General features: G+C 34.7%; 1 protein-coding gene across 1 annotated transcript; it reads right to left on the bottom strand.

Moving 5' to 3' along the window:
* Positions 1–9,383: 9,383 nt before the first annotated feature.
* On the bottom strand, positions 9,384–9,893 carry LOC106878926 (general transcription factor II-I repeat domain-containing protein 2-like). Its single transcript, XM_014928289.1, has one exon. The coding sequence runs from the start codon at positions 9,891–9,893 to the stop codon at positions 9,384–9,386; it is 510 nt and encodes a 169-aa protein (XP_014783775.1).
* Between the last annotated feature and the right edge of the window lie 3,461 nt (positions 9,894–13,354).

Raw genomic sequence — 13,354 nt, 5'->3', positions numbered from 1 at the left:
TATATATATATATATATATATCGATGAATTTGTGTTGCAAGATTCCTGATGTGAAACCGTCTGTTGAAACAGATATTCTTGTATTCTGATTAATGGATTAAGCAGAGCAAGAGCACACATGAAGACAGAAAGTGTCACTGAGGAGGTCACAAATGTGTGATGAAAGATTTCCGGACAATGGACATGAGTTAGAATAAGAACAGTAATAAACGAGTGAAGAACGAATATATAGTGCATGTGTTTATTTGGAAAAAAAAAAAAAAAAACCAACCATCCTGAAATACAACAATAATATATATATGTTCATATTCACACACATACACACATACATATATATACATACACACAAACACACACATACATTACATATGTATATATATGTTCACCCTCACACACGCACACAGAATGAGAGCAAGAGAAATTCAATGAAGCTTTTAAGCAGAGGGCAAGGGCTGATAATATTCTAGTTAAGAAGACTGTACTATGAAAACTGATGTTTTTCTACTTAATTTGTTTAGTGTTTAGTGTTGTTGTAATAAAATATATTTCAGTAGCTTCTTGTTTTAGACACATGGTCAGCCAGCTATAAAGTGTGTCCAGTGTAACATTTGAAGTTAGGATATTTAAATGTTAGAATGTTTGTATCTGAATATGTAAATTATATTAGTCACTGGAAGAGCGTTGAGCAGGTTGCAGGCTGATGGTTTCTTGTAGATAAGGAAATTTTTCAATTTTTGTAGCATATTATTAATGGGAGTTTATGACTAGACATAATGCATGCTGGGTTTTTGTTTTGAGTTCTTTTAGTAAAGCGTTCTGTTTTTTCTGATATCAAAATATGAAAATTCTTCATAAACTAATTTCAACTGGAGCCTAACCATGATATAAATAATATAAATATGTGCATGTTGTCATCACCACTATCACTACTACTACCACCACTACCACCAGTATCATGACCACCACTACCACCATCACTATAATCATCATCATCATCATCATCATCATCATCGTCATCATCACTATCATCATTGTCAACATTTTCATTGCAACCACCACCACCACCACAATCATCATTGTCGTCGTTGTCATCATCATCAATATCATCACTGTTGTCATTGTCATTGCAATCACCACGACCATCATCATCATTTGTAGTTCTTCCCTCATGCTTGCAAGGAACAAATGGGTCTTTTTTATGAGATACATCTTCCTGAAATCAGCCATCAGCATTTCTTTTCATGTCACTTTTATTCAAAAGTTCCTCTGGATTGCCTGGTACTTCCTTAGCTAGATGTCAGCCTCCATACACAGCTTTTTTTTCATGCTCTTACTAGTTTACTCTTCGGTTCATTTGTGTTCAGGCACACTAACACTACACATTCAGAGGAGCATACCCACTTCATTTCCTTCTAGCCTCTGTGTGTGTGTGTGTGTGTGTGTGTGTGTGTGTGTGTGCGCGTGCGTTTGTGTGTGTTTGTGCATGTGCATATAAGTGTAGTTACCAAGCATAATATCACTACTACTGTAGATAACCATACTTTATTTCTGTATCAAGTACTTTTTGTTCTTCTTCTTCTTCTTCATCATCATCATCATCATCTATCATCCATTTTCCATGCTGGCATGAATTTGAGTCTCATACACATGCACGTGCGCACGTGCGTGCACACACACACGCACACACACATGCACACACACTCACACCTACACTTACATACACACACTCACACACACACTCACACCTACACTTACATACACACACTCACACACACAAACACATGCACATACACACATGCACACACACTCACTAACTCACATGCACATGCATACACACGCACACACATATATACATGAGATTTTTGTTATAGAAGGTGGAGGTGGTGGAGCCTTTGCAAGCTCCCACTAACTGTCACTGTCAACATAGCTGTTTATTCAGGAGAGCAGAAATTAAAATTGTTATAGAAAGGCAGAGTAAATATACACTGCATCAGTGATGCTTGAGTTTGTTAGTATGTATAATAACTTTGCCAATCACTCAGATGGCCTTATTTTCTTTAGGCAGTTTTAAATATTTATGTATAATGCAGCTGTTCCATCTCAAAGATGTAACTTTGTCTTGGGCCTCCAGCTGTTCAGAACTGAAGTTCTTTCTGTTTCTTAAAAGAAGGAACAGCTTAGCTGATGTAATTTTGTTTATATTAGAGACAAGTGGTAGTTGAGACAGATTGTGATCACTAACATTTATAAGGTTTGTGAAAGTTTTAGTCAAAGGTTGTATGTTGGTGGAGAGGATTAGTGTGTTGTGTATTCCTTATTATACATATAAAATCCATAATCTAAGATGACCTATATGCATGGCAGTGTGCTTCAGTTAATAGATGACATTGCAGCACCTGTTTCTTTTCCAAGTACGGTTGTTGGATCTTTGTGGTTTTTGTCACTGTTTACAGTCAGTTCCGATTGTCTCCAAATTTGCTATATGGATTAAGTTTTGTATACTAATTATGAGAATGAAATTCATTTTTCCTATAAATCCATAATTAAAAAGTTAATAAATCCATAATTAAAAAGCCTTTCAAATTTGAAAAATTTGGGTATTTTAGCTAATCAGAAGCAAGTATTTTACATATCACCAAAGCAAAGAAGCACCACGTGTTGCATAGCTGATTGCAAAGAACTATTTCCATAGTAACCAAAGATACTGTGCATGTACACAAGGAGGAGAAGGAGATACAAGAAAGATAATTTATTTTATAAAATCCTAATTTAATATTTTGACATGTCGGTGCTCCCCTCCCCCCGAAGATGGAAGAGATAGCAAACATGCTGTTTTCTGATTGGCTGAAAATTCTGAAAATGATCAAGCTTTGAACACCTGTAACATTTTTGCAAAATTTTTCTAGAATAAATGAATAACAAATTCGGATTCAGCATCAAAAATTACATCTGTATGATACATTAGAAAACTTTTTTTAAGATAACTGTAAACAGTAATGAAAACCACAAAGATCCTGGTTATCTATTGGCTTCACTGTGAGAGGCTCTTCCACCTATAATAGATTCTATTGATTTTTAACCCTATTGGGTATCCACGCACCCATCTCACTCATTAAACAGGGTTGGTGGGTGAACAGTCTAGTTGTTAACAAGCTGGCTTTGACACAAGTTGCATTGGGTTGCATGCAGAGTGAATCTAACCTAACCTTATATATGCTGTAGCTATGTTTTGATAATATTGCCAGAGATTAGATTGTCATATATAGGACATCTTCAAACTTTTGTTCATAGAAGTAGCATATTTTTCTGGCATGTTTGTTTAGCTTGAATATACATACACCTGTGTGCAGAATTTTATCAAAAAGCAAAGAGTGGTAAGAATTGATTAGAAGTTGATTTGGATAATGTTACTAGCGAGTAGGTTGCTGGTGCAGAGAAAGAAAAGCATGAGAGGACAATACCAAACTGTGATGCACATCATAGTTAACAGAATCTGAGTCAAGCAGTGCCACATCAGCAAATATTTTAATGGATCAATTTGATAGTAAATTTCCAATCCAAGTGGTGAAACAGGAGTGGAACATTAGGTCTCATGCCAGGTATACACATGTAATTATATATGTAATAGAATTAATAAGAGAATGTGTAATCTTCATATCTACATATATCCTCCTTTCCCTACTTTGTCTCCTCCAAACCACCAGTAGCAGCATTTTACATTTGTTTTCTATGATGGCAAGAATCAGACAGTTCAACAAGATCTAACAGTAGTCATCAGTGTCTGGAGTGTATGCACTTGTCCCCAATTTGAATGATTATGTAGTATTCTGTTGAGTTGCTGCAGTGGGATGGGAGAAATCCTTAAATCTTTCCCTGAGGACAATCTTTGTGGATCTGGTTGGTAAGTCAGTAATCCTGGATTTGAATAACAGTAAAGGTACCTTCACATTAGAGTCAGTCTAAGCTCCGACAAAGTACAACTACTTAATTAAGCCTTCCCTCTCTATCGAATATAGGAAATCGATGAATTATCTCTGCTCTTCTTGACTCTGGGTGGTCTTTTCTACTCCTTTCATTTGGATCCCAGGTTTTTCAGATCTGCCTCAGTATTCCGTCTCCAGCTATTTTATTTTTTAGGGCATCCTCTCTTCTACTTCACTTGAGGGTTCCAGGTTAAGGCTTGATATGTTGTTGTGATGAGAGACATTAACATCCCTGTGTGACTCATTGAACTCTTATAAAGAGTAACGTTATTATTTGAGATTACAGAGGGTGTTTTGGAGTCGCGTATAGCAGTAGTATGTCATGTGAATACATTGCTTACCCCCACTCCATTAAATCATATATCCAAACACAAGGCTATAAAATATGTAATGTATGTTGTTGGTTTTCTTAGGATGCTGCATTATGTTTTATGTTTTCCTGAGGGAAGGCTTTCCTCTCCCAGGTCTTGTTGGTTTTGAATTGTTATTGTTGTTTCTGTAACTTTGCTTTTTCCAGGTAGGGGTGTTGGGCCTATGCAAACCCATTTTTACCTTTGAGAAAAGGTGGTCCACATTAGTCTGGCCACTATCCCTTTTATTTATTCAGCATGGGAGGCCCTACTAGAAGCTTGTGCTTCACTGGCATAGTTTTCAGTATCATTGAGGCACACAAGGACTGGACCATCTAGTGGCTTGACAGGGTATAGATAGACCAAATTCTTCAAATGTCTAAAAGTTATCCTGCCAATGTCTCATTCTCTTGTAACAGTGAGGCACTGGAACTGGAAAGCACACAGTCTGTGTGTATATTGAATATCCCATTCTCTATTTCTTACACATGTTTCACACAGTCTGCTTTTCACAAAACAGTTTTAAACCATTTGTTGACCAAAAGGCAACAAAAATAAACTAGTAAAGAAAACCTTGATCTGAAATAATGATGAAATATAGTGTTATAATAGCAATTAAATTTCTTTCAGCATTTTTGTGATAGGGGATAATGAATCTAGGCAGCAATAAGGTTGGTGGTGTGGGTTCAATACTAAATGCATACATACATTCAGAATTATTTTTCATATAAATGTTATGCCTATATTCACACTGATTAAACATGCATTCTCTGTTAAGTCTTAAATCATACCAAATTTAAGTTAAAACTTAATTGGCTTCATATATACATTGTGAAATAGGTGTGATTGCATAACCTGTTTGATTACAAAGCAATATGCTTGAGAGGCAAAAGTATTTTCTCTCAGAAAATGTAACTATCAGCAGAGAAACAAAATGGAAAGAAAAATCTGTTTCAGCTACTTCTTAATTAATTGCAGAACACAATTTGTTGTTCTTCTTCTCATGACAATAATGTGAGTTTTATGTGGTTATGGAAACAGATTCATAGTGAAACACAATAAAACATTTGCCTTCAGATTAGTGCTGGTGCACTATACATATCTTTTACCTGTTTCAGTAATTAGACTGCAGCCATGCCGGGACAAATTCAATCAACAATTAAAAAATAAGTTTAAGAAAATCAACAGATATTGGGAAACAAACATAAGAAAGAAACAAACCACAAATGAAATGGTGAAATCAAAAAAATCAAAACATACTAGAAATACCATAGTTCATTGTACAAACATCAGAAAAAGCTTCCTTATGAAATAAAAAAGAAAAAAGAAAAAGTTTATGGTACAATACCATTTTTCTAACAAAGCATATGTTTAAGACAAAAAATTAAGCACAGAGGAATAATAGATTCAGAAATATATACTTGATCTGGGTAATCAATCATAAAGCAGGTATGTAACCCATTTTCTATGCTTATCCACACTCTTATAAAAATGATACTCCTTGAAGAGGAAGCTTTAACGATCAAAACTGTCCAAGAACATCAACATATGAATTACTTATCTAATTATATATTTAAAATAGTGCAAGATTAGTAGTTATAGTTTCCACCATAAACTTCTGTTCATAATAAAAATAATAATAATCTTTTCTACAATAGGCACAAGGCTTTTAGGGTAGGAGCTAGTCAGTTACATTAACCTCAGTTCTTGATTGGTACTTGTTTCATCAGTTCAGAAAGGAAGGCAAAATTAACCTCAATAGAATTTGAACTCAGAACATAAAGACTAAAGAAATGTTGCTATGCATTTTCTCCAACATGATAATGATTCTGCCAGCTTACCACCTTAATAATTATGATGTGGTGGTGGTGTTGCTGGTAGTGGTAGTCTGAGGTGCCTGAATGAACCAAGCTCGAATTCTACTCAGCCAAAAGTTCAAACCACTATAAAAAACAAAAAGTAAAAAACAAACAAACCAAAAAACAAACAAACTTGCCTATATCTTGAAAAAGCATTTGTAAATTTACACTATTGAGTGGCAACAACAACAAACAGCATTGCCCTTTTTTGCACATTCCAGTCTGTCATAAAATTCTGAAAGGCTCCTATCTACATAGTATAACTAGTTCAAACTGTCAACACCTCCACCCTAAATACTGTTCCGTATTAGAGATTATGGATGTACAAAAAGCAACAAGTATTATCTCTCTCCTCCTAGATGTGAGAGAAGACATACTCACAAAAATCTCTATGAATCAGGAATGCATTTTTAGAAAACTAAGCAAAAATCAACAAATAGTGAAAAAGAAGAAAAAAAATGAGAAAACTTAATAAACAATTTTTAAAAAAATAAACATGCAAAAACGACAAATACAACAAATAATGAAAAATAAACATGAAAACCTACAATCTTCAAGTGAAATCATGGTGTCAAAAATGCTAGAAACACAATAGTTTAATGTACTGATTCCAGACAAAGCATTTTTACAATAAAAAAGAAAGGAAGAAAGAAAAATCTGATACAATAAATCTTTCTGACAAAGCATGCAGTTATGGCTTGTTATTTTATCACTGACATACTTGGTGAACATATTACTTGCATTAATCTTTGAGGAGAAACAGTGGGTAAATAGATGTTTCAATTACATGTAATAACCAAAGAATATGATATTTTATTGACTGTGTGGCTTTCTGACAATGAATTTAAATCCAAGTTTGCAGAACTATCATTCTGTTAACAGCTATGTAAGTCTCTTGGAATGCACAACTTTCAACAAGCGTAGAGTATAATTCTATTCAACAATCATCACACTGCTACAATTATGCTCAACAAACAGGACAGCAAAACTCCTGCTCAACACTTACCACATAGCAAAAATTCCATTCAACAATTGTTGCATTATTAAATTCCAAAATGGAATACTCAAAATGACACACAACTACCAACTAGGTATGTTATGAGGGAACCTCTAAGTGATCACTCAACCTCTTGAAAATAGCAGCCAAACTTCCCTTAATTTACAGCCAATCATCTTTTAAAAAAAAATGGATACATAGTATATCTAAAACTACATTATCCTGTTTCGTGGCTGGAACATTTTTGATATTAGTACAGCTCAATCAAGGATAATCTGGGGTTACACAGTAACAAATTTTGGAAATAAGCATGCATTATGGTCTAAGGTTCAATACAGGCAAACTTACTATTTATTGTTATTCAGTAAAATATTTCCAGAGGCTTTCTTAGGACCAGTAATTTCTCTTGGTAGCTGAATGTCAGAGAGTTTCAAGTTACTTTGAATGTTGTCATAGGGATTAAGTTGATCAAATATCTGATACTCTCATAGATGAATGAATTTAGTGTGTGATTCGTAATGTTGTAGGAAGCTTTAATATCCATCATCTGAACTGGCAAGCTAGCTGAATGACATATAATTCTGTTGCTGGATCTAAACATTCTTCAAGAAATTATGTAAGGGACAAATTAACCTAATCTATTGCTGATTTCATTGATGATTTTCTGGTAACTTATTTCCAACTAGTACCAAACTGCCTCTGTGAAAACTATATATACATGGAGTGCTAAAGGTAGTCATGCAAATAAGACTATCTGATAAAAAAAATTATGTTTAGAAGATAATTCAGCTTTCAACAAAAGCAAACATTCAAAAGTCAATGTAGAAACATATCCTATACCTTGTTCCCTTTGAATATAATCGAACAAGGCCTCTCTTTGTGTTCCAAACGTGGTTATTGTTCTCAAATGCAGGTTTACACCCCACCCCCACATACAAACATGTGATTGGAGAATGGCATTATATTTGTATAAATAATTAAATAAAGTAATATACAAACACCTTCTACACACTGGTGTCATCAATCTGCAATGTAGATACTTCACTGAACTGCATCTTGGACTGGAAGTATGAACTGTATCTTGGATTGGAAATATCAAAGTTATCCTTGTATGGCAATATGACAACTTAGAATTTCTTCAACAAAGACAGTCACTGTATATACCAAGAATACGATCTTGTAACTCACTTTCTGAAGCCATGAACAACACAATTAGAAGTTCAATTTCACTACAAAGGCTAGAGTGTTATAAGTGAGTCAGAAGTACTTAGAAGTGACATGAGATTGACCAGTTCTGAAGAGCGGAAGCCACTGTAGAAGCAGTAGAAAGGCAGAAAGATGATACAGTACGTCTGTGGGTGGGCATGTGGCTTACAAATAGGGACAACTCACCACTGCCAACTCAACACTGCCGACTCAACACCAGGACAACTCAACATCAGGACAATGCAACACCAAGACAACTAAACACCAGGAAAATTGATTAATAAATAATTTATTCATTTTATAACTTCATCCGTTTTTAACTATTCATTTTATAACATTATCAGAAATTTATAAAAAGATTAATCTTAATACATGGCTTGAATAAAAAAAAAAGCAGAACTTCTAAAATTTGAATAAAAACAATTTATAAAGGATATAATTATATGTGTGTGTGTGTGTGTGTGTGTGTGTGTGTGTGTGTACATTCCAGAACAATGGTTTGTTTGCTTCATGATTGGCCCAAGCTTCATCAAGTAATTTATTGGTCATAATGGCCTATTTAGCTTGTGTCAAAGGTATTTAGATAGCTGTAAAACAGGGGTGGGGAACCTTTTTGTTCATGAAAGCCACCTTACAATTCATTGCCCCTCATAGAGGCCACATTGAACAAATATTTTTTTTGTCATTTTATCCTTAGGCATAGGCCGCTAAGTAATTTAATAGTAATGTCATAGAAAAAAAGACTGGTGAATAAAAATTGGAAATATGACATTTTCAAATATTTTACTTAAGAACTTTTTTTAAATAAGTAAATGAATAATAATCTTTTAAAAAAAGTCAAGCTTATAAACACCAAGAATATGAAATTTTGAAATATTTCCTTTAGGCATGTATTTAGTCTTTATTCAAATTAATGACTTCTTTGAGTCTGTTTTTTTTTAGAAAGCATTTTGATATCAGGTTCTAACATAGTGGTTCTTAGTATCAATTAGTCCTCTAAATGCTCATCTGTCAATTGTGTCCTCAGTGAATTCTTGATTTGCATCAAGTACGAGAATGTGGATTCACAACAGTATGTTGTAGAAAAGTAGGAAATCAGTCGGCATGCATGTTCACGAAGACGAGGATATTCTATTGCCTTTTCCCAAATTTCAATGAGATTGTCCCTGTTGTCAAACTGAGATTTCAGGATATTATCTTCAGACATTTCAATAAGCTCCATTTGTAACTCTTCAGGAGTCTTTGGTACATCAACTAAGTGAGACTGAAAAGCATGTTTCAGAGTGATGTTATGCTTTTCAAAATCACTGAATCTTTTCTTGTATTCTTCTATTAATGAGTCTAAAACTGACTTGTATTCTTCAAAAGATCCAAAGATATCTTCATATTCACTCATTACATTCATAAACTGGGGAAAGTGTTCCTCTGAAAGTTTTGATTTAGCCAAAAGAGACTTGAAAAACAACTTTTTTCTAAATGCCTGAATTTTTTGCCACATATCATAAATAAATTTATTTCTGCCTCGCAACGAAATGTTTAACTCATTTTATTTTGATATAACATCACATAAAAATGCAACATCTCTGTAAAAGTTTGGATCTGATAAATCACAATGTTTGTTGTTTACTTTGAAAAAGTCAATTATTTGCTTTTGTAAAGATACAATTTTGACCAATACTTTCCCTTGTGACAGCCAGCGTACTTTTGAGTGATTAGGAAAATCTACACTAATTACTCCATCATCCATCATCAGCATGCTTCTAAATTGACGATGCTTCGTGGCACTTGCTTGAATATAGTTTACAATACATATAACCTTATGCAAAGTGTCATTTAAAATGGCAGATTTTGCACAGAGATTTTGCTGATGCAAAATACAATGAACAGAAATCAATTCACTTGGATCTTTGGTTTCTCTTTTAAGATGTGCAATAAATCCTTCATTCTTAGCCATCCATGCACATACTTACCAAATTACTAATATTTAGTCCTACTTTGTGGCATTGCTCTTTGAAGTTGTTAAAAATATCTATCCCCCACGTCTGTCCTTTAAGGGTGCCTAAAGCAAGCAAATCATCAGTTATAGCACGAATAAAATACAATACCTATGCTGAATCAGTGGAATTTGTTGATTCATCCAGAGCTACTGAATAATATACAGTTTCTTTTTGGATTATATTTTTCAGTTGCTCTGTTACATCACATGCCAATTCATGCTGTCCATCTGTATTAGTTTTTCTTGAAAGAGGCACCTCTTTATATTTGTTAACTTTATCTGGATCTATACATCTTACCACTTCTAAAATACATTCCTTTATGGGTTTTGAATCGATGAATGGTTCACCTTTTTTTCCAAGTAATTAATGTCGCACCATTCCCTTGATGTAACACAGAATGGAAAAATTGTCTTTGCTTTTGTTTTCCATCTTTCAGTTTCTGCGGTGCTTTCTTTCAAGACTCACCCTCTTATTTGGCATAATTATTGTCTTTATGAAGAACATAATGCTGCTGTGCATTGAATTTCTTAACCATTACAATTGCAGTATCACAAAGCAAACAAGACATTTTGCCTCCACTATTCACTAAAAAATATTGTAATTCCCATTCTTCATTGAAGATCTTATTTTCTTCTTTCAAAGTTTGTTTCAATTTCTTTGACATACTTATGGGTTGAAAATTGTTTTCATTCTGGAATACTGCTAAAAAATAAAAGGATGATAATTAATTAGTAAGGCTGGCTGCACACTGACCCAGAAAAAACAATCTCAGACAAGATACGATAAACCTGCATCCAAAACCATATTCTTGGTCTTGAATTCGGCAATTGTCACTACCATTCAAGAATAAATATCATCTAGATTTATAATATTCTTTTCTGTAATTAGTACTATTATTTATCATTACCCAATTAATATAGAAATTATGGCAAATGTTGATGGTTTTCAATCAAAACAACAATTGCTAAAGTCATGACCAAAATTCCAAGAACATGGTTTCGGTTGCTGATTGATTGTCTTATCTAAGACTGTTTTATCTGGAATGGTGTGCAGTAGGCCTAACAGAGTAGCAATGAATTCAATCATTGTTACTAATTAAGTCTCAGTGACAAAAAGGAAGTCTGCAAAACAACGCGTGCACTAGTGAATGTACGCTTTCATATGAGGCTATAACTAACTCAGACTTACAATTTCACAAGTCACTATGAACTTAGTCATGACTACAATTAACAGAGTAGTACGTAGTCAGACCACAGTGAGGAAGTAGATGAGACAAGAACTCTGCATGTATCACGTGTAAAGTTACTGAGTAGTACTTAGCACAAACCACAGTGAGGAGGTATACGAGACAGGAACTCTACATGTATCACGCGTAAGGTTACTCACTCCTACTAGGCTGGCATGATTGACAAGGGAATGTTGCCTTTATAGCCATGTTGCTTTAAGTTTATAGTCATTAGGTTCATAGAAAAATGCTTCCAATTTCTGAGAGTGACATCACTGAACACAGTTATTTTTCCTCTCATCTATATATGTGTGTGTATTGTAAATTTATGCATAAAAACTATAGATAAAGAAAATCAAGGTCTTAAAAAATATATATTAACATTTACATCAAAGGCTGCAGAAGGCTGCACTTGCTGACCCAGAAGGCTGCATGCGGCCTTAAGGCCACAGGTTCCCCATCCCTGCTTTAAACCATTCAAAGAAGGAATACCAAGAATTCATATTTTTCTACCGATGTTGGCAATCAACACCATTTATTTATAAGTACCTGATAATGTTATAAAATGAATAAATTATTTATTAATCAATTTTCCTGGTGTTGAGTTGTGTTGGCATTGAGTCGGCGATGTTAAGTTGGCGGTGTTGAGTTGTCCTGTACCCTGTGGCTTAGCGGTTAGGGTATTGGACTCATGATCGTAAGATCGTGGAATAAGTTGAATGGACAGAGGACTGCACCAAGTTCTAAAGTATGCTTTGGCATGGTTTCTACAGCTAGATATTCTTCCTAATGCCAGCCACTTTACAGAAGGAAAAGCACCTACAATCTTTAAAGTGGTTGATGTTAGGAAGGGCTTGCATTCATAGAAACTGTGCCAAAGTAGACACTGGAGCTTGGCGTAGCCCTCTGGTTTGCCCACTATGGTCAAGCCATCAAACCCATGCCAGCATGAAGAACAGATGTTAAATGATGATTAATAACCAAGATTTTCCGTGTGTGTAGCAGCTGCACTATCTCAGATATGGGAGCAGTGTAACTGCAAGGTTTGCTTGATCAACTAATCTAGAGCTATACAACAGCAACCACAACCACAGAATAAGTTATCTGAGAGAAAGACTGAGAGAACTGTCTAAAAACGAAAAGAGAAGTTTTATGCATTGTGATAGTGTTTTTTTTCTTATATCTTGTAATCAGGAGGGAAGACAGAGCCCATGACATCAGGTCTCCAAAACTGGTGCGCAGAAGGAAGGTATCCTTGACCTAGAGACTTGGTTTGAATGCTTGCAACAGAATGGACTCCACTAAAGGCATTCAAGGTGCCAAGTGGTGATGTTAATAAAGCAAGTGGTAGATTAAGTCTACCATCCAAGTAGGTCATGGTGGGATTTGAACTCAGAATGCAAAAAGCCAGGACAAATACCAGAAAGGATCTGGTTTGATATTATAACAGTTCCAGTAATCCAATGCCTTGAATAGGTACTTTTTTTTATAACTCTGAAGAAGTGAATGGCTAAGTTGGCCTCAGGCAGGATTTGAACCCAGCGTACAGTGATTTGAACCCAGAGTACAATTACCACAAAGCAGTCTGTTTGATGTTGTACTTTTGTATATAGTGCAGTCAGTATATTTACTTACTTGTTTTTGTTTTATTACCAGATCTTTCAGTATTTAGACCAGCCATACCTGGCTGAAATATTCTACACGGATTATGTTCAAACTGACCAGATCCAGCCTCTC

The sequence above is a fragment of the Octopus bimaculoides genome, chromosome 1, assembly GCF_001194135.2.
Source record: "Octopus bimaculoides isolate UCB-OBI-ISO-001 chromosome 1, ASM119413v2, whole genome shotgun sequence".
NCBI classification, from domain to species: Eukaryota; Metazoa; Mollusca; class Cephalopoda; order Octopoda; family Octopodidae; genus Octopus; species Octopus bimaculoides.
This window is presented reverse-complemented; position numbering and strand designations above follow the sequence as displayed.